Source organism: Diprion similis, chromosome 12, assembly GCF_021155765.1.
Source record: "Diprion similis isolate iyDipSimi1 chromosome 12, iyDipSimi1.1, whole genome shotgun sequence".
NCBI lineage: Eukaryota > Metazoa > Arthropoda > Insecta > Hymenoptera > Diprionidae > Diprion > Diprion similis.
Genome location: NC_060116.1, coordinates 3,853,001 through 3,876,101, shown reverse-complemented (window position 1 = coordinate 3,876,101; position 23,101 = coordinate 3,853,001). Strand labels below are relative to the sequence as shown.

At 39.4% G+C, this 23,101-nt stretch overlaps 2 protein-coding genes across 2 annotated transcripts; both read right to left on the bottom strand.

The window, feature by feature from the left end:
- Nucleotides 1-6,134: 6,134 nt before the first annotated feature.
- Nucleotides 6,135-8,934, bottom strand: LOC124413617 (uncharacterized protein K02A2.6-like). The gene is made up of 8 exons (XM_046894338.1): nucleotides 8,865-8,934; nucleotides 8,298-8,609; nucleotides 7,635-8,069; nucleotides 7,196-7,442; nucleotides 6,915-7,113; nucleotides 6,717-6,851; nucleotides 6,342-6,554; nucleotides 6,135-6,266 (listed from the first exon to the last, which is right to left on the bottom strand). The coding sequence occupies exons 1-8, from the start codon at nucleotides 8,932-8,934 to the stop codon at nucleotides 6,135-6,137; spliced, it is 1,743 nt and encodes a 580-aa protein (XP_046750294.1).
- A 1,601-nt stretch (nucleotides 8,935-10,535) lies between these two features.
- LOC124413616 lies at nucleotides 10,536-22,189 on the bottom strand. Its single transcript, XM_046894337.1, has 7 exons — nucleotides 21,845-22,189; nucleotides 20,080-20,253; nucleotides 18,291-18,697; nucleotides 12,003-12,102; nucleotides 11,786-11,893; nucleotides 10,666-10,824; nucleotides 10,536-10,592 (listed from the first exon to the last, which is right to left on the bottom strand). The coding sequence occupies exons 1-7, from the start codon at nucleotides 22,187-22,189 to the stop codon at nucleotides 10,536-10,538; spliced, it is 1,350 nt and encodes a 449-aa protein (XP_046750293.1).
- Between the last annotated feature and the right edge of the window lie 912 nt (nucleotides 22,190-23,101).

Sequence of the window (23,101 nt, the reverse complement as noted above, 5' to 3'; positions counted from 1 at the left end):
CTGACGAAGTGGAGTGCTATACCGCCTACTGTTCTTAACTGCCTATTTGTGATACACAAAGGTGTGCTATACTACCTACTGGTCTATACAACGCAGCTGTGCCACAAGGAAGTGCGGTGCTGTACTGTCTACTGGTCTCTACCATCTGACACTTCACCCGAGCTTGGGTCCACATAATGACCCCCGACACTACGCGGCACTAATTGTAGTTTAGGCCGAGAACTAACCTCTTAAAATATATATTTTTTTAGTTCAACATAAAATTTTTCATTTTTTAAATATATTCGGAAATATCCGCTAACGCAGATGCTTGCATATAAATGATGCCAAGTCTGCACATATTTTTGTTATCTTTTTCTTTTTCTCCCGACTGAAATTATTCAATTTGAATTTGTATTATAAGTCTTATTATACAGCAGAGTCGAGTACATTATATTTAAATTAGTATTTGAGACAAATTGAAATAAAATAATTCTTCTTCACGTCGTTGGCGCTGCACGCCGCCAAAGTTACTACTAGCGCCGCGTGTGATTAGGGTCACGATGTGGTAACAGCTAAAGGAATCAAAGTACGTGAGTGTCAAAGGGCTGCATGTACACGCCTCAGCTGGCAGAGTATATTAACGGCATGTACCAGTCCTACCCTTACCGACCGAACAAACTCATTCTTTTCTTCTATAATTATCACACAAACAAACTGAAAGGACTGAAATTTGGACGGCACATAGCTCTTTCTTAGCGGAATCGAGGAAGGTTACTCATATCCCGAAAATCGTTGCAAAAAATTGTGATTTTCTGATACGTGTTACTATTCCAACATCTCTCGCATTTCAGGGACCAAAAAGCCCATAGCTGAGGTACCTTCCACCATTTGGGGAAAAGAAAGGAGTCAAATAAGCTATCGTGAGACTGTTTTCACGTAATATTGAGGCCAGGCAATGAGAACTAGTATTTACAATAATTCCGTTTTCCGGCAGTAACTTCTTATTCGTTGCTCGCAGCGTATTATGATTGCGCTCAATGGAAAATTACGCCGAATACACCATCAACAGATTGATATCCGTATTTTTCAGATTATTCCAAAGTTTTACCAAAAATTCAAAGGGGTTAGCCTTACCTTTGTTTCGGGTGAAAAATCTTATGTCTCAGAATCGATTTGTACGATGCCTTTCACACTAATTACACCCCAAGAAACCCAGAAAATACGTCTTCGTTTAACATTATACAATCCTGCCGACGGTGGTCGTGGGCGTATTTTACGGCAAAGTGGCATAGGCATCTATCGCATAAAATAGTTCACCATCATGATCAGAATTGTTTGCCGACCAATCGTGAAAGATTTTTGATCCAAGCAAAGTGGAATCTTTATGTGAGCTCGCGGGTAATATCACGCTCAGGACAATCATTACTTTCTACCATTAGAAGATGAATCGTCTCAACGTTTGCACTGTGCAATTTTTTACTCAAATAAATTGGCACGATGACGCTTTTCTCGGATTTTGCACGATGTGAAAAAGTTTCAGATTCTATTTCATATTCATTGATCCGTAAATTATTTACTTTCTCGAACTCTTCCGTATCATGCATAGTAGCGGGAAATTTGATACCTGTGCAATTAAATTCTAGAATATATGCGATAACTATGCGCTTGGCCAGCGTTGATGGTTCTACCGGGTGAAGAGGTGAAGTAACCGTCCACAGAAGACATCTTTCATCCTGGTTTTTGACGTTGATCACCGCCTTGCTGCGTTGAATAGCCCCCAGCAGCGCGACGAATGTTAAAGCCGTAACCAGCATTAAGCGGTTTGTCGTAGAATTTTGTATGAATCGCATACTCCGTACTATTTATTTAAACAAAGGCATCTGGCATTTAAGAGGAAATTTTCTGCGCACTGATTTATTCACATCGCCATACTCATCGTGTTTAATGTCGGCATCACCTGAAACGTCGCATTTCCTGTCATTTTTCCAGTAGGTCTAACGTTTTTCCACTCCAACCGATTTATTGATATGGGGGACGCCGCTGGTATCGAGCGCGCTAATAGGTAACACCAACTGTCGTCCGTAAAGCAGGGAGGTCACGCCCACTGCCGGTGGAAATTGGAACTAGAATCCAGAACTGTCAAATATACTCTACTTAGGATATTGTGTGTCACGACAGCGTGATGAAATAGTTCCGATTTCCTTGCAAATTTTGGGCTACAGTTTTTTGCTTCACTACGCCCGTTTCAAAAATCATGTATTTCCACATCTAAACTGATGGACGCTGAGTTTCGAGGTTTTCCAAAATTTCAAATTTCATAAGCTTCAGTCGAGGTGTGAGCAATATTCAAAGTGCAGGTTTCTGACGTTTCTCAAATTTTCTGCATAGTGTTTCAAACGATTACATGTCTAAATAACAAAAGACAAATTCAACACGACAATTCAACACACGCACATTCAACATAATTTATTTCAACACACGCACATTCAACATAATTTATTTCAACACACGCACATTCAACATAATGTATTTCAACACATGTATCAATCAACACACCGCAAATCTACACATACACGAATCACACACGTCGAAAAATGTAAACAAGAAGTACGTCGATCGACAAGGTCTACTACTACTATAACGCCGATGGAAACGCACGCACGCGCGCACACACACACACACACACACACACGCGCGCGCACGCACAGTGATTAGGGGATTCTTATATTTCAATCTTTCGGTTCGTCAAACGTTCCTTCTGTTCCCTAAACTCAGTTTCATACTGGCTACGAAACAGTGAATATAAACAGCAATGCCGCTACAATTTGTGCTAAGTAAACGAGAAAATCGACAGTTGACACACGCCGGATATATTTATTCATTTCTTCGCGCTACGAAAACGAAATGCATTTGGCGATACGTCGAGTATCACACAGAGAAACATTGCACGGAATTGGTGGAAACAACGTCAAGAAATTCGACAGGTACATTTACAAAACATATATACCTACACAAAAATAAACATTCACGAAAGACGATGATATACTAAATGATGATGATAATAATGATAATTTCATAGATTTAATATTTGAGCTCAATTCATAGATATAATATTATCATGTAATCATGCCTTTCGTAATTTGTTTTCACAGTCGAAATCTCATCATTGCAATTTTTTTAGTTATATGCATGATATTGTTGATGACAGGTACAATAATTCGACACGCAGAGGAGCACAATCATGCACCGAACAGCGCTCAAGTGAAAGCCAAAAATTGCTGGAAGAGATGAAAATAACCGCAAAACGGTCATCAGAGCCGACGACCACTATCGTGTCCAATACAATCGAAGCAGCGTCAACAATTACAACAACAGTACTGCCTAACCCGGAACTTCTTACACGTACAGTACAACGTGTGCGAGCTTGAGCGAATACCCAATTTCCGACTCCGGCAACAAGAGGGGATCTACAAATACCGGCAAAATTCACCGTCACTGACAGCGGTAAACAGTTCCTTTTCTATGGCAGTGAAGGAGATAAGAAACGTTTTCTGATATTCGCAACGCAGAACGATCTAGAGCACTTGGCAGAGTGCAAGTGTTGGCAATGCGATGGCACATCTTGGTCAACTCCTGACATTTTTTACCAACTCTACACCATCCACGGTATGGTGAATAACAAAGTACTACCCTTGGTCTACGTACTATTACCCGGTAAAACGCAAGTTCTGTACAAAAAAATGCTGAAACAAATTAAGAGTGCACACGATAGGATGAACCCAGAGCTTATCATAAGCGATTTCGAGCAAGCGTTTCTCGGAGCAGCAGAAGAGGTTTTTCCGGATGCAACGCTTCATGGATGCTATTTCCACTTCACGCAGAGTGTGTACCGACATGTTCAGCGAAGTGGATTCCAGACACGTTATGGAGAAGACGAGCACTTTGCACAATTCATCAAAATGCTAATGGCATCAACTTTCGTCCCCTACGACAGAGTTATTGAAGCTTTCGAAGAGCTAATTCAAACGGAATACTACACGATCAACAAGGATGACCTCGAACCGATAATTCAGTATTTTGAACCAACTTGGATTGGTGTTAGACGCTCTAGGCATAGACGTGCTCCTCTCTTTTCCATCTCATTATGGAATTGCTATTCAGCAATAATGGACAACGAGCCACGAACTAATAACGGAGTGGAAGGTTGGCACACAGGATTCAATACCCGCATGCGCACTGCACATTCGTCGATGGGACAGTTCATCACGTCGTTAAAAAAAGAACAAGAACTCACTGAAGCAGCTTGGGAGAATCACCTTGCTGGAAGAACAATAGCACCAGCAAAATGTAGGAAGTACGTAAACTTCGAGGAGCGTCTCAAGAAAGCAACGGCAAAATTCAATGAAAACACAAACTTGATTGAATATTTACGTGGGCAATCACACAACGTTCAATTATAAATACTATTGTAGTTATTGTGGTATGTCAATAATACAGTTTTCCAACTCAACACTACGTTGAAATTGATAATGTTAGAATATATAATGTTGAAATCGTATGTGTTGAAATTGATAATGTTAACATTGTGTGTTGATTTTGGGAATGTTGACATTTAATTGTGTTATTTAGACGTGATACCTTTCAAACAAATACATGTTTCCGAAATATCGCTGGTAGTAATTAGCATTGATAATTCTTCGCAATAATGAACATAGATCATTCGACACAGACGTTTCCATGCTTTCGGAAGACTTTGCAATCAATTATTCAAGCTTTTCTGACATCTTTATTAGATTCTAAAGGCATATGTCTGTGATTTTTAGGTTGACACGCTTTTCACTCGACAATGATAAAAATCTATCACGCGCACTCGTAATGAATATTCCAAAAATTGTCATATTTTTGTATGATAAGGATGATTACAGTGTGTGACAAAGTGATCTGCATGTTGAATTATGACCCCAAAGGATTTGCTATGCATAAAAGGCAGGTGGCTCCAAACCACATATCTCTTTTGGAACAGCCTATTCAACTGTTTTAACTCGAGCTTTTGGACACGTGACAATTATATGTATAGTCAATTCTCACTTCTTGAAATTGAATAAATGTGCAACAGTTCAAGGTGTAGCTATATATGCTCGCTTCAACTTCCTGTGATGCGGAATCGCAGAGTTGTAACGGATTACTCTTCTTATTGTTTTAAATATTAAAAAGAATAAAGAAAAAAAAACAACATAAAATGAATAAATAAATAATAAGGGCTGAAGTCTCTATTTATGACATGTTTATAAAGGTGCGTAAAGGGTGTAAAACTAAAAAAAAATGTAAAATAACATAAATAGAGATGTAAATTTAAAAAAAAACACAAAGGTATATAATAAAATCAATGTAGACGTAAAAATAAAACAAATAAATAAATAAATAGTAAATAAATATAGACGTAAAAATAAAAACTCATCCTTGAAATGGCCAATAATTCTGTCTCGTTGTTTTCCCCTTATAACAATTTTGCTCTCTGTCTTTGTACCTCACTCCTCTTTTATTTAAAAACAGATGACCTGTGCGGTTTCGTAGTTTTTTTTTTTTATTTATATATATATGTCGTGACGAAAGGGTCTTCGCCGATTCTGAAAGCTTTTCAAATTATAATTAAAAACGTATCTCTCACACCCTTTTCGCAATAATGCGTGTTCGTACTTATCTAGTCAACGGAGGAGTGTCAGGTTTGGTCACGGCGGAAATTATCGACGTACAGATCTGAGGTCGAATTTGTTTGGTCAATAACCTGGTCGAATAAGTTCTGGGGCGGGCTTATTTGAATGGTACAGAGTATCAATATATATTACGAAGAAGTAGCGATGCAACAGTTCAAGTGAAAGTATCATTTCGTGCTAATAAAGTTTCATGTCAACCACAATTTCGAACCGTCTTCACAGATGTAGGTATGTAGTGGTTGAAGCTGACGGGACAAAAATTGACTTTACGGACAACGTTGCTTTAGAAACAGGATCTAGTGATTTGAAAGCCAACGGATTATTTTTCTTGAAAATCGGTTACTGAAAAACAACTGTTGATTTTTCAATAATATTAAAAATGTAATTCTGAACATTTCCAAATTTGCTCTGTGAGAAAAAGATTTTTTTTTCGTTTTTTCAGAACTTTGAAGAACCAAGAATTTGAAGAACCAAGAATAACTTATCACTAATAGGTAACTTAGTTCTTAGCTTACGATCAAACATCAACTGAGCAGGTGATGAACCAATTTCTTTTAGCGGGGTGTTTTTCTATTACATTAACGCAGGACATACGTCTTGATTGCTTTGTGTCGTCTTTCGGAGCATATTTTTAACTATGCCCACAGATTTCTCAGCAAGGCCAGTTGGCTGAGAGTGTAATGGGCTTGTGGTCACAGATTCAAAATCCCACTCTTTTGAAAATGTCTCAAATTCAAAACTTAAGAACGGGTTATTGTCTGAGATGACGGTGTTTGATACTCCTAATCTAGCGAATATTGTTTTCAATTTCAATACCACTTCGGAGGCTGTTTTATTATTCAGTTCTATAAGTTCGATCTATTTCGTATGATAATCCATTACTACCAAATATTCATTGTTACTGAAGTGCAGTATGTTAGTTGCAATCTTTTGCCAAGGTCCGTCAGGTATAGGATGTCCTATCATTGTTTCTTTACAGTTTGTTTTTCTAAATTTTTTACACGTTGTGCATTTGTTTACAGTTGATTCAGTATCACCCGTCATGCCTCGCCAGTACATTATGTCCCTAGCTCGCAGCTTACATTTTTCTATGCCCAAATGGCCTTCATGAATTAGGTTTAACATGGGTTGCTGTAGTGTGTCTGGTACTAGATCCTAGAAAAATAATAGATCCTCCTCAACTGAGATTTTATATTTTAGGTTCCAATAGAACCTTGCCTCATCGGGTAGTTGATATTTATGTTTGGGCCAGCCCCTATAGACTAATTGTTTCAATGTTTTTAGAGTCCTGTCTTTGTTTGTGGCTGCTTCAAATATTTCTTTTTTTTTTGCATTTGTCATTGGTATATTGTTTGTGGGTGTATGAACTATGTAGGATAGTTCAGGGTCATCTTCTGTATGTGTCTTTAGATAAGCCCTTGATAAGGTATCAGCCAAGTATAAGTTTTTTTCCAGGTACATATTTTACAACCAGGTCGTATTTTAATAGTTTTAATAACATTCTTTGTAGCCTAGCTGAAACCTTGGTAATGTCTTTCTGGAATATAGCCTCTAACGGCTTGTGATCAGTCTCAATCTTAACTAACCTACCATATGTATATTGATGATACTTAGTTACTCCAAAAATTACAGCTAGTAGTTCTTTTTCAATCTCAGCATACCTGGTCTCATTGTCAGTTTCAGTTAAACTTCGAGATGCATACGATATGGGATGTCCTTCTTGACCATACACGCTCCCAAACTTTTCTGAGATGCATCATTTTGTACTATCATATATTGTTAAGACTGGTGCTTACACTAATTTGTTTTTTAGTGCTTGTAGGGCAGCCTCTTGATAATCAGACCATACCCAGGTAGCGTTATTTTTCATTAGCTCACGTAAGAGTGCTGTCACTCGAGATAAATTTGGTATGTACTGTCCGACAATTTTTTACATACCCAGTAAACGCATTAGATCTGCCTTATTTTCTGGTTTCGGCATTTCTAGAATGGCTTGAATATGACTCGGGTCAGGTTTTGTTCCTTCTTTTGATATTTTGTGACCCACGTATTTAACCTCTGTTGCTTTATATTGTATTTTGTTCTTGGTAAATTTCAATCCACATCTTCGAGCCTGGTCTATTACTTTGTTTAATATCTCACCATGTTCTTTTTCTGTTCTCCCTGCGATGATCAGATTATCAAAGTAGACTTCGCATCCCTCAATTTCTGAAAATATTTTGTGGCACGCTTTTTGAAATACCTCTGGTGCCGAACTAATACCAAAAGGAAGTCTGTTGAATTTATATCTCCCAAGTGGGGTATTGAATGTGCACAGCTCTGAACTTTTGTTGTCTAACTTGATATGCCAGAATGCGTCTTTTAAATCTAGGACTGTAAATACTGTTTTTCCTTCTAGCTTTACTATCAATGCAGCTGAGGTTGGTATTTGGTGATGTTCTCGTTTAATAGCCTTATTCAGTTCTCTGGGGTCGAGTCATAGTCTTAAGTCTCCGTTTGTTTTTTATACTATTAATAAGCTGTTGATCCAGTCTGTGGGGCGTTACGAACGGCCCCTGTTTCCCAATATTTGCTAGTATTTCTCAGGCATGCAGTCAATACTTTTACTATCTTCCCCGTAAGGTTGATTTGTCGTTTTAGTTTGGGTCATCGATGGCTTGTTTTTAAGCTTTCTGTACGTACTCAGTGGTAACACGTTAATTTCTGCGCCTGTATCTAGCTTAAATACGACGCCTTCTTCTTCCACTGATATCCTTTCCTTCCACGACAATTCTCTCAACATTCCAACTTCCATTGTATCTGTAATTTGATTTGAAGTTAAACTGTGTATATATATGCTTTGTACTGCTGCTACCGTCGACTCGTCTGAGTCTGTATCAACGTCATTGGCACTGTCTATCTGGTTATTAGGATCTACTTATTCTATTTCATTTAATTTTTTATCTATTTTGGGACAGCCCTTTGCAGAGTGATTTTTTTCTTTACATATTGCACAGGTCTTACCATATGCCGGACAGGCCCCTCTCTTATGGGTATAAGCGCATTTCTTACATATATAGTCTTTTTCTGTTTTACCTGTTCCTGTTTTATCTAGTTTATTTTCTTATTCACTTTCTTTCCTCTAATATAGTCTATAATCTATTGGTTCCCTATTATGTAGTGATTGACTTGTTGATGGCTTGCTTCTGCCGCCCGACAGTAGGCTGCTGCCTTCATGAGGGTGAGGTCTTCGCAGCATCCTCTCCTGCACTGCTTTATCCCTGGTTCCCAGGACTATTCTGTCTCGGATGAGGCGTCTTCTTCCGCAAATTCACAAGTGCTGGCAGCTGTTTGTAGTTCTGTCAAATAGTTGTCAAATGTCTGAGCTTCTTTTTGTACTACGTTATAGAATTTGTATCGTTCAAACACTACGTTTTTCAGGGGTTCACAATGTCTTGAAAATTGTTCTAGTACTTTGTCAATATCTTCACTGTCCGCCTCTGCCGCGAATCTGAACGTATTGTATACTTCGAGACCTTCATCACCAATGAGGTTTAATAGGATAGCTACTTTGACTGTACCGGATTTTTCTGTTTTGTCTGTTACTTCAAGAAAATATTTGAATTTTTGTGAAAATTTTTTCTAATTTTCTGCTACATTACTAGTGAGACTTAGTGATGCTGGCGGGCGAAATTACGTCGCTTCCATTTTGGCTTACTGCGTGGCCCGTTGTATAGTTTGCGTAGTTATCCGTTTCAATCTGATTTATTTAGTAGATTCTGTCCACTTCTGACACCATGTTATATCTTTAAGGATATTAGGTTATTTGATTAGTTAAATAGTTATGTTAGTTCTTTATTTAAACTAGGTTTTAGGGGTACACTTTAGGTGTTTAATAATTACCGTGTGTCAAGCGTTCGGCTTGTAGTTTGATTCCCCTATTCGTTTCTTATCTAACTATATCTAACTTACTGTCTAACTTGTTATCTAACCATATATATTTCCAAACAAGTGCATACACCATTGTGCACTGGTTCAAAACTTATTTTGTATAGCGAACATTCTAAAGAAAATTACCCATAACACGGAAACATTTACTAAACTTACTTTCTCTTGTCTTATGCGGAAATTTTTTTTTTGAACACCTGCTTGTCCATCAGTTTATATGAGTAGCCTACTTCATGAAAACGTTACCAGTATTACAGTAGGTAGAGTGAACGATGAATACTGGATCGCGGTTACACCGTGAGCCGGGAGAGGTTATGGTTGCTATGTGTTTCACCTCACGGGCGTGATGTGACATGTGTTTATTGAAATTCCGTTAATCAAAACCAGCATCAGCTTAATATTAGATTGCAAACGCCAATTTTGAATTTATAAAATTATGCTAAGTGATAGTGAGATATGATTTCTTCCATCCGAAAGAGGTTATGTTATGATAAAGCTCAAAATAATGAACTTTAAGTAGATCCACATGAGTCTTCATTCAGCTCCAACCCCAAAATAGCTGAAAATTTCAAATTACTGCAATCACATATACCTACGTTGAATACAATACCTTATATATTCTACGATCACCTCATATGTGTCATTGAAAAAGATCGTTACAATATACGGACCAATCCATAAATTCTGACCGTACAAACAGGTATGAAAAATTGGATTAGTCTGCTTCTTGCATTATATCTTACGCCGTCATCCGTTAATCACGTAGAATATGATGTGAAAATGACGGACGAGTCAAATTTTCAATGCCCAATTGCTCAGTGGAACGCAATACACTGGCCCACATACAGGAAGTGGGATATCTTTTTTGATGAAAGAAACTCTTAACGTCCCGGCGAATTTTGGCGTTCTTGTTCAGTTGCCGAAAATAGTTAGCAGGGTTGCGATGTACGAGAAACTGGTCGTCAACGCCTAAAAAACAATATCAATAAGTTGAGCAGGTTTGCAAAAAAGTAAGCATGTTGTAGGTTCATCAAAAACGTACACTTCCAAACATTTCCAGATTCAAAACCGGAAGTAGGCCGTCCACTTTGATGACTAATGGCTGAGTGGCCCTCTGCATCATGAAGAGTAACAACTTGCGCGTCTGCGGCGATTTTCCCATCCACTGGCTATGCAAAACGGTTTCTGATACTCGTAGGCTCTTGAGAAGACACAAAATATTATTATCGAAGTGAATGTGTTGTAGAAGTGCGGATCAGGGTGACACAATAGTTTAAGTGAGTTGAAAAATGCTGAACAAAAGTTCCAGCGGAAACTTTCTCCAAGTATTGGAGACCAAGTAGAACAAAACGTTATACAAATATTCGAGGGAGTATGGCGTAGGTAGAATAAATGACACAAAGGTGTTTCTAGTGTACATATTTGTAGCGTAGATACGGAGTACCAATGAATGACGGACGAACGGTCTTGTACGGTTCGATGATACAACTCAAAGTTCGGTCACAAATATTGAAATAAAAATTCCCTGTCATTTGCTAGATTCTCTTGACTGGAAATATATTCGTTTGCGACTGAAACGAAAATAGATACATAAAGGAATCACGTTTTTTCAAAATCGAAGGGCAGGGAAGGATAACTAAGGTAGGAATACGTACTAAAGAGGTTATCCAAATAATATGCATATCATTATTGGTATTATACTGAGAGTCTCTGGTAAAAGTGCTGACTCCGAGCTACGCGGTCACCGCTAGCGGCAACACATGCACAAGTTTTCGTTTGCAGCATTTGTACGCAACAAGGGAGTTCATTAATCACGTGAGCGTCAAAGTACGACGGGTGCCCGTGAAGAGTTTGCCGACATTGGTAATACGGGCCATACCTGGCTCAGTACCATATTCAAGCGTTGTTTTCCGACGTTGGGTCAGTAATTTTCCATATCTTGGGTACCAGTACCAGCGAAAAAACTGATGCTAGTTCGAACCCGGTAAAAACCTTCCTTTGCCGACATTGAGTCAGCTTTAGTTGATGTTCGTAAATCATCTTAATGAGGATCGCTACCGCACGATAGCGATTAGTTCTAATCTAACGAGCACCAGGTAAAAAGCTAAAATTTCCGCAAACCTTACTAAAAAAATTGAACGAGAGAAACTGAAGTCAATTACCGATTGAATTAGGTGGTCCGCAGGCCAAGCGTACAAAAACAGCTGAACCAAGGCGAAGAACATGAAGAAAACCAACATGACGAAGTCGACTAATGAAAATGACCTCCACTTCTGTAGCGCCATAACATGAAAACAAATATTTCATCAGGTCTTGGAGCTAACAGACATGCAACTTTCGTCGCCATATAGATTTTTGTCTATTACAATTCAGTCTTACGTAAGTGAACAGCAGTCCTCCAAACACCACAGCCGCCAAGTTGCTCGCTGCTACCTGACAAGCCATACGACGCACGGGTATCGACATTCTATCTGCAAAACTGTAAATTGTACGAACGTTAATAAGACTCGTTGAACCTGTCCTCGCCATCGGAGATTTACTTGATTAGTGCAGGGTTTAATCTGCATATGACGGATAGTAATTCCGGTCGCCTTTCTCAGTGCGTCGGGTGTATAGACTGTTTTACATATAAAGAAACTTATGATGTAATGTATGACGGTGTATACAGCTTTTCTATTCGGTTCAATCAATATAGTATTCGAAACACTACGGGGACACGACATCCATCGACGTCTTCTCTCTGAGTCAGGTCACCAAGGACCTAATCTATCACTGACTGATCGGGTTCATAGTTTAGGGATCCGTGGTCACAATCAAACACAACTTTCAATCTTGTTCAAATACACTTTTATTCTGTAGTTCATAAGTCTTTACAATCTGGCCTACACACACGTCAGATACAATCGTTATAACACACCTGAATTCGTTGAAATTCCTTGATTCTTGATCAAGGAATCATAAAATCGAAACGCAGCACTTTCACGAGGATATTTTTCAGTTCACGCTGCTGCCACTAGATTAACGATCGTCGCGTCAGGAATTCCAGCACACACATGTACACCTGCTTCGATTCAGTAATCCCTCAAATTTAAACCACGGAAGCCGTCAATTCTTTCTTTCAACGATGCCAAAAATTCGGAACAATGGTTGATTCGACACATGCAAACGCTCATAGTCGACGCCGAAATCTCTACACGGTCACACAAACATCTCACTATCCACCCCGTAGACAACCAGGCGGCTCGATTATGTATCTGCGCCCACTCGTATTCAACGATATAGTGCATTACGTCACAAGGGAATGAAGTCGAAGGTTATTTCCAGGGCCTGGTTTATTGTCTGAGTAAAGTAAGGGAATAATCAGCTTGATTCTCGTGTTGCATATGTGATTTAGTCACTCTATTGACCTGAAAAGTGGTTACCCCGTTAGCGAGACTAAAGTGCTGCTTATATCCCACAAATGAGCGGGAAATAAGAACTTTTCCCCCGGACATGTCTGGAAAAGCACACCAAAATATCCTATACCACTTCTGTCCCGCGTTTCAGGTCAATTAAGTGACCATTACAGTGAGGTCAGAAATGATAGTAGATGGTGTACCAAGAACGCAAAGTAACTTTTTTTGTACGGAGCGTACGTTTGCGATATAAGTCGTAGGTGAGCGCTTGCACAAAAAACTTTCTTGAAATTGGGAAAAACCAATCAGACAGTTCGTTAGATTCTTGACATGACAGAATAAAATCCAAGAGAAACATTGCTCAGCAAGAATCAGAACACTTCTAAAAATCCCCTAACCAGAACAGTTCTGAAAAAACCTATTCACGCAACAGTGACATTTCATTACAACGAGACATTTTAAACTCTTCTTGAAAATCCATGTAGCACAATTCGCAAAGTGGGAAGTGTGCGGATGGAATCGAATTCAGACAAATAATCTCTCACTCTGTCATTTGTCAATTGATACATTTTCAAATAACTACATTTATTTTTATTCCTAACTAAAGGTTCGAATTTATTTTTGTTACTGTGTTGAACTGACTATTTTGAATGAACGTTTTGTTGTAGTCCTGGATCTGAACTTGGAGTCGAATCAATCAACAGCCTTTCGATTATCATTCATAATCTCAACGATAATGATGGGAAAAAAAATATCATCAAGCAGTTTGTCGCATGTCCAGTCATTGCTGAGTACGCAGAGCCGCTGGCAGACCGAATCACCAAGTTAACCGAAAAAGTAAGTCACAACCATTTATTCCAGAAGCTTATTTCCTCACCAAACAAACGTGAATTCAGAGGATTCAAGAGAGGAGAACTCGGCGTTTACTTTAGGCGAATCGAGTTTAAGAATTGTTGTCTCATAAGATAGGTCTCCCAGGCGGATCTCTCCGGATTTGATCAAGTTCATACATTTTGTAGTGCATCGAAAAGTAAGTGATTCGTATTTTTTTTTTATTGGCCACAAATTACTCTAATGAGGTGAAACTGTACATCCACGAATAGAAATGTCAAGCATCAATTTCGGTGTTTCACCCCTCATCGTGGGGAATTGACGTGCCATTTTCGAATATTCGCGGAAAAAAATGATGATAAACTTGAGTTTTTGAAGGTTTTAGAATGGCATATGACTTGAACAATAAGACCAACTTGAGGCGGCATGAGAATTCGCGGTAAGTTATCGCCGCCAAGTATCCGTAGGCCGGCGAGTGCTAGAAGAGATTCATTTACCCGGCCAACGAAAGCCCGAAACCAGGGTGTCATATCTCCGGAAAGAATGAACGATTTCTAGAGACACTCGCAGGAAGCAGAGACTTTGTCCGTTTGATCTTGCTCAACAAACTCAGTTTAAGTCTGTACCACTGTTGTGGAGATATTCACAGCCAAAGTTGATGTACAATGACGCATCTTTTTTTTCCGCTCCTGGGTAAACGCAGCTTGTGACCTTATTATTCATAAAAATTGCTACGCGCATAGTAAATCACAGATGAAATGATAAAATGACCGCCCGTGAGCGTAGATGTAGCGCCTCTATCAGGCATTGCCTAACCAAATCTTGTGCTCTGTAAATCGACGATGAATGCATCCAGGTTGTCTGCGTCATGGGTTTCGGCGTGTAGATCCTGTAGCCCGTAGTTCGACACGAGAGGGTATCGTTTCTACAAGTTCGTTTCTGCAAGTGCCAATACCGAGAAGTTCGTTTCTACAAGTGGCGATCTTACAAGTTCGTTTCTCCCGAAGAGTTCGTTTCTACAAGTTGCAATCTCACAAGTTCGACCGAGAGGTTCGTTTCTACAAGTTGCGATCCTATAAGTACGACCGGGCGGTTCGTTTCTACAAGTTCGTTTCTACAAGCGACCGAGCGGTTCCGTCGATTTCGTACATTTTGATTTAATTTAATTTAATTTAATTTAAATTATTTGACCTCCACTTGTAGAAACGATCCTTTCGGACGAACTTTTAGGACTGCGACTTGTAGAAACGAACCGCCCGGTCGAACTTGTAGAAACAAACCACCCGGTCGCAACTTGTAGAAACGAACCGCCCGGTCCTACTTGTAGGATTGCAACTTGTAGAAACGAACCTCTCGGTCGAACTTGTAAGATTGCAACTTGTAGAAACGAAATCTTAGGGGAAAAACGAACTTGTACGATCGCCACTTGTAGAAACGAACTTCTCGGTATTGGCACTTGTAGAAACGAACTTGTAGAAATGGTCCTTTCCCGTTCGACACATTCGGCGCCGCGGCGTCTAGGTTCGGCGTTCCGTAGGTTAACGCATCCAGGAAGTGGGCGTCGTAGTTTTCGTCGTCTAGTGGTCGCCTAAGAGTGCTGGCATGAGCTTTCAATCAAGTAATGTTACTCGTGACGATTATTACGTCTCCAGCATTACAGTATCAGAATCCAAAAATCGCAAAGGACGATAGACTTTTTGAGTGAGTGATACGAAGATTGGCTTCAAGTGGAAAACCAAATGACAGTACTGGTATCCTTCATGGCACTCACAGGTGTTCAAGGTAAATGCATGAAACAAGCGGCTTTAGGCTAACCGTGAGCCAGCCCTAAAAACATCCCGTTTTCACATTGCAGGTTCCAAGTTCACGGAATAAAAGAATATCAATATCCGATTCGAATTTAGAATAACGAATTCAGATTTGTGATTGACGATTCAAAAGCCCTTCGATGCCATTTTACGTAACAATGTTACGGTTTTTTTCGGTTTAAACCCCTTCAATGGATACACCATCATAAATTTTGGAATTCCGACCTTGAATTCGTTATCGGTGACCCAAAAACCTCCAACTCTTAACGTCTATCAAAATCTGAATAATCTTAGATTTTTTCAACTAAACTGGATTCGACATTTTGGATTTCTCAATCTGATTGCAGATTCGTGATGAGTGACCCAAAACCCTCACGGTACCAATTTTCTTTCAAATCCGTTCATCCATCCTCAAGATATCATTTTCATTTTACTTTTTAGAATTTTGTTATTCAAATGATTGGAAAAGTACTTCACTCATCAAAGCCAAACTCTCATCAGTTCTAAGTTTGGAAAAGTCGCGTCGATTGAGACCAGTATCATTAAAATGCAGTCACTCATTCTTGAGATATCGTCGGACAAAAAAGTGATCGCGTGCATACGTACGTACTTACATACGTACACATACACAGACGTCCACCCGAAAGTGGTCGGAGCTGATTCTCTAGACCTCGAAACATCGAGATCTGGTGAAAACTCAACTTTTCGTTTACGGGGTAATTACCTAAACTGGCATTGCTCACTGTAATGGACATGCAAAGGATCTCAATTGTTCTTTTTTAGATGGTCAATCCAAATAGCCAGAAATCTGTCCCCATGAATTTTGCTCAATTTGGTATCTGAACTTGCTTGTCTTGCATGTTTCTTTTTCATCTTGTGGATCCCACTGATTCTCATGCCTTAAATTAAAATCTATCAATCAGAAATATGTCCGTATTATTTCCTATTAATTCAGAATCGGAACTTGGTTATTTTTGATTTACAGTCGGCAGGGGAAACGGAATCTCTTTGATTCATTTTATGAATCTCAAACTGGCGACCGGAGTCATTAGCGATACACAATGAACCCTTGTAAATAGGATCATGCAATACAGTTTTGCGCATGTCAAGGTAACCAAGTTCAGACAAAGCTTTTCACAACCGTTACTCCACAGACGTTGCTTACGACACTGGAATTGGAAAGTATCATAATTCTTGCAAATGGTTCTGTGCAACCATATTTGATCGAGAGTTCCTCAAAATTATGGCTCAACAGACATTTCTCACGATAGTGACAACGGAGAGAATCGCCATTCTTGCGGACGGCACTATGCATATTTTCTCTCAGATTCATTCATTGATAGGTAAATAATAAGAGATGTCAGTATCACAAGTTGATTCATTGCACGAAAAACATCGTCTCGGCGACCTGAACCACGAAACTACGAGGCGCTGGTCCTGGACGACAAAAAACATTGTCCCGGCGATCTAAACCATGATTAAATATTAATTCTTTTTTTTAATAGCTACTGCGCTTGCTTCAGGTCTATAGTAATATACAGCTATAAACAGCTAGCTTCATGCGTCTCATCATAAAAGTCCTAAAAACGCCAACTCCATGCGTCTAACGAAAAACTTTCTCAAAACGCTAACTTCACTTATTCCCAAAATCTTTTTGTAGATATAGGGAGATATAATGAGAGCGCGATGTTCATATCATTTCACATGTGAGTCCTTTCACAGAGCGTAGACTTAAGGTGCAGGGCAAACATGGACGATATTATAGGTACGATACTGAGAAGCGAGCTTCGCTATCCCCATCCGACCCCCACTCCACCAGAACGGGCATCACGCTATATCGTTCTATTGTTGAACGCAGCATAGATAGCAGAAAAGTTACGATAACGAAGTTATAATATATGATATATAATCAAAGTTGCGTAGTCTTGCACGCTATGCACGACGCTACTACGGTCAGTAGACAGAAACTAACGGTTCAATGGTTTCGCGTGCGCTAAAATTCTAGAGCAAGAGCGGTTGTTTTGTCAGGTCGACTAACCGTCATAAGTTCAGATGACAGGTCATCGCGATGTATAAATAATTTTGACAGTAGAGAACAATTACACACATTGCGGCGATCTGTCATCTGAACTTATGACGGTTAGTCGACCTGACAAAACGACTGCTATTGCTATAAATATTAGTGCATGCGCGCTAGACCATTCGACCGCTAGGAAATCATTCGGCATGTCAAACAAAGTACAACGCTAACGATTGAATGATCTGTTGGCTGCTACAATTCAATGCGCATACGCCATGAGCCAAGAGTATTTTTTTTTCAGGGCAATCAGCAGCAATGAACGTAACCGCAGTAACTCTATCAATTCCCGCTGGCAGCTGTGTTCAACACAGGTTTTTTTGAGTTCAAGTACATCGAGTCCTAATTAATAACGGGTAATCACCCTGGCAAACAATCGCTCTCGAATTGTAGCACATGGGCATTGAATTTTAGATACGACAGATTATTTGGTCGATATAAATTCACCTTATATTCATGTGTTCAACCATTTTTTCAGTTTAACTGTGCATTCGATTCCTTCAATATCTACAATAGATATAGTATAGTTAAACCTAAGTACATATATTCACCTTACCTTAACAATTCTTGATGCTTTCGAACACATTTGCTGACATCAGTTTCGTTGGCCGCCTTTCCAATGTCTGTGCACACCATTTCAGATCGTGCAATGGTAAACCAGATCATATTTACGTAGAGTAAGTTCATGATTAATGTGATTCCGATGTTTATTACAGTAATAGAATGCGAAGCGTATATGGAAGCCCAAATCCAAGTTGGCTCTACTGAAAACGGGTATGCGGCTTTACCCGGAAAGGGCTGAACTAAGAAAGTGGGGGCGATTATATAGGCTGATGGACCGAGAATAGCCAAGGAAATAACCCAAGCATGGAGCAGTGAACATTTGCTCATGTAGAGGTCAACCATAGCGGATTCTTCGTCGGTAGCTTCTTTCATAAACATCGTTATTTCGGTTATCAGTGCCTGGTAAAAAGTTTGTATAGTTAGTAAACACTCTTTTGCGACAATGGCAAAGAATGTGAAATACGTCTTTTGAGGACAATCCCGGTAAAAAAAGCGTAAGTTTTCAGCCAGTTATTTTTTTATTGAAAATTACTTAGAGTATTATTAAGGAAATAATCGAACATCAATACTTAGTGATTTTTGTGATGTGGGAAACTGAACTGGTATTGTAAGAGATGAATGAATTTCATTAAAAGACCTGATAATTCATGCATCTTTGCCGAACTCACTCAATTTTGGGTATTGATATAGTAGCTACATTGAGAAGATAAATTACAGCACTGAGTTTGTGAAACTTTCACGTGTCTATTCGACGTGGACATTCCTGCATATTATGGGTTAACAGATCTCGAAACTACTAGGGCATGAGAAAAACAGGCAGCTTTGCTGAATTTTCGACGATGGAGTGCGTGTAAGAGTAAGTAGGCATAAGGTCAAGTTGTACAGTACGAAATTTAGATAGACATGTAGTATGTTGATACAATGATAAGATGCTTATGACGATTGATTCAAGTCACTGGAAAATATCAGCTGAATGACTTTTTCTTCAATTTAATACATTACCGCTATTACTGTCTTTTTTCAATGCTTCGATCGTGATCGCATGGGCACAGAAAATTGACCGTACTCTTATACAGCCAAATGGGTTAGTTTCGAACTGCGACTTATTTGTGAGCTTGAAATAAAAATGTTTGTTCCGATTCGGCGATGAGATTCAATACCGAAATGGCATCTGCGTCTAGAGCATCCCCTTAAATCAATATACTGGTGAGGATGTGCTTCCTCCGTGTAAGAAATCAAAACTGGTCTCCAGTGACGCTAGCGCCAAAATCGATTGACAAAATATGATAGACCAGTTGCGCAGAAGTAAAGACCGAGTGAAAGGGACATCACTTGAATAGAGCAGTGCTACTTATAATTCCAGTTACAATCGAGAACTATGTCGGCGAAAAAATAGAATTACGTTGAAAAGTTTGGAGTACGTAGTGTATAGTACTACTGTATTATAAGAGTCTCTTTGGTGAGTTTTATAGCTCCCCCCACTTTGTCTGTGTTACCCAACTTTGGCACTGCCTCCTCGTTACAAGAGAACAAGCTATTGCATTGAATCATACGCGTTGACACACCGAATTCGTATATATAACTGTGATTCTTTTATAACTAGGATTGATGATGATTATCGTCACACTCAGACACGTTTGATTTCCGAGATCAGTGCCGGCTTCAGACACAAAGCAAGTCAGGCAGCGGACTCAGGGCGCCGTTGTGGTGGGCGCCAGAACATGCGGCGTTTTGTTTCTCTATCCGAAAATTCAAACAGCTTCGTCGATACATACTCAAACCAAAGTAACCTTACTGATACCGAGTGAACCCAAGCTAGCCTTACAAATCCCGAACCCATGATTGTGCGTGTACGCGAAATTATAACTAAACGCGATTTGCAACATGTGATGCCCAATAACAGTGCGACGATAACGGATTTCAGGATCTTCCATTAGACATTCTACATCTCTTATCTAGACTATGTATGGGATATTTTTTTCCGGTCTTGGTGGTGTTGGAACGGATGCGAGGATAATGACAAAGTCAGGGCTAACATATAATAGAACACAGAATAACTTTATTACACTTAATAATCAAAAGAAACAAATCGTGAAACGTCTTAAGCCATTCGCACACTCGACTGACTGTTTTGGCCATTCGTCACATACCACCTGTTTTCCGAAATAAACCTAGCAACGCTAGGCACTCTCTCGCGGAGACTCTCTCAGACACGCAAAACCGTCACTCGACCGTCATTTTCGATTCCTACATATGTTTCTATTGGAGGGTCAGAGTAATGACTTGGGAGCGTTGAAAAATGAAATGTATAAAGAGAAGGGATCAAAACATTATCACCATTTGCAATTACATCTAACTTACGAAAAAAACAGGATATTGATGGCGTTGAAATAAACGAAGAAGTATGCGTTTTCATATCATATATAGAAGAGGCGATGACTTCTTTGGACGTTTTGAATTATATGCACAGCAACAGGCTTGCAGCATTCTATTGGAATACATACGTCGCTATACGAATCTTTCTAACGTTGCCGGTATCAATTGCCAGCGCGGAAAGGTTGTTTTCTAAGTTAAAATTGATCAAGAATTATCTCCGCTCAACTATGGGGCAAGATCGATTTTCTGGCTTAGCCCTGATGTGCACAGAAAATGACATATTAGATTCTATCTACGTCAATGACTTCATTCGAAACTTCTCCGCTGCAGAAGTTCAAAGGTGTGATTTTGCCGAATTAGTTTAATGCAATATGGTTTCGTGAATCATAAGTCTATATGATGGAAATAAAATCAATGGCATTTGTATCAAGCTGGTGTGATGGTGATCGTTAGAAGTATGGAATTTGAAGTATGGACTACATGGCTACTTGCCTCCGGCCTCCCATTTTATTACTGTTCACGAGAAAACGTTTCTAGGGTGCTGAATCTTGACTAGAGCTTAGAACAACTAATTTGTGGAAAATTCTGAAGAATGATTTACAATTGAAGTCGCAAGTTATATTAAATGAAACGGAGATAGATTTTTTGAGGTTGGTAAGGTCATTTTGTTTGATTTTTGGAATTACTTCTGTTATTTCGATACCACTTGAGTTATTGTGGGTTTAGGTAAGCCGTTTTGCATTGATTCATTTGGTTTGACTTGCGGGCCGTTATTGGCACATAATTTTATGACTTGTAGCACATGATTTGAAATTCAGAGGGGGGGGAGGGGGGGGGGGGGGGCGAAAATTCCAATTGCCTCGTGGCACCGTAATGTCTGAAGCCGGCATTCGCCGATATGGTCAGGCAATTGTGGGGGAACGTTCTGGCATCGAATCTCTTGGAATCCCTTGACCGCCCTTATACTCCTTTATGACAAGGTACTACTGTACAGGTATGTATAATTGCGCGATGGCGAAAATTGCTTGTCGATTTGTGCTTTATACAGTGAAAGTCTTAGAGGTGCTCACAATATTCAACGACGGTAAATTTAACCGCGCAATTTTTCTCCACGTGGAATGAACCACACACTTTTTTTATAAGAACATCATATCTCAGTCTGTAACTCACTTTCTTTCGACATAAATTTATGAGATAAGCAAAAATTTGTTTGTACTCAACATGAAGGCGATTTGTCTCGACTTCGCAGACGACTGTGAACAATACGTTTGATACAGCTGCATTCAGATCGGTTAGACTTGAGGAAAAGGTTGCAGGGTCGTCATGGTTACGGATCACATTCAGTATCAGTCCAAGGATAGATAATACTGAATTGAACAGTTGAAAAACCGTTGCAATCCAATGTTTCAGGATGTCGGTACGCTTCGCATCAGGAGGCAGCGGCCATCTCAACATTATGGACGAAGAGAGTCTTATAATGCGTAAGACCATCTTAAGTGATAACTGGACCTTCATGAGTGCACCCGTCCGTCAAACGTTCACTTGATTCTCAATTCTCCTAAGGGTGGTGAGAAGCCAAAGACTAATTATTCTGGTTCGAATCTTAGACAGATTTGACGTTAGATACTGGGGATTGATGTCGTGCGCAATGGGCGTCAATCGTAGGTACACGTCACAACTCAGAGATGTGTTGTAGATTGTTCTTGAAATTAGGTGGCACCAACGTACATTGCGCATCGATATTTATATAATGTTGAAGAAACATCACAATGAACATTATTTCAATGCTTGATTTAATTTGCGTGGTTCTTGCGCGGTTCTTTATACTGTAACGTTTCATTTCATAGGTCTTTACACAGTGTTTGGAACATTTCTGTTGCAATCACACGATCTTATAGCACTGGAAACAGCTTTCGAGTCTCATGTTTTGAGAGCTCTGCATTTATAACATCTCTCTGGTAATATACTGCCATGTCATGTGTGTTGACTTATCTGAAGGTAATCGGGATGTGTAGATTCTCTAACTTCTAGAAATATCATTTTAAATTTCTTATTCAGTAAGAATATTCTACACACAACATTTCCGTCGTGCAACAGAGATGTTACTATTTGACGATTTAAAAAATGAACGAATATCAGATACATTTTCTCGGCTACTCGAAACTTATAATCGTCACCCGAACGGTGGATTCATCAGTTGATTGATGACACGTGCGCAAAGCACTGACACTTCAACTGCAAGCGCCGAGGTTCTTTTTTCTGAACATATTTAGTATTGCTACCGCCTTTTTTACAGAAAAATAATTTCATTTCTCGCTCATGATTCTGTTGCGGGGTAGATGACTGTCGTTGCGTCACATAGTTATCTATGACCCCATCCACGCCAAGCTGTGATGGTATTACGCCCTACTTTGGGTTGGTAACCCA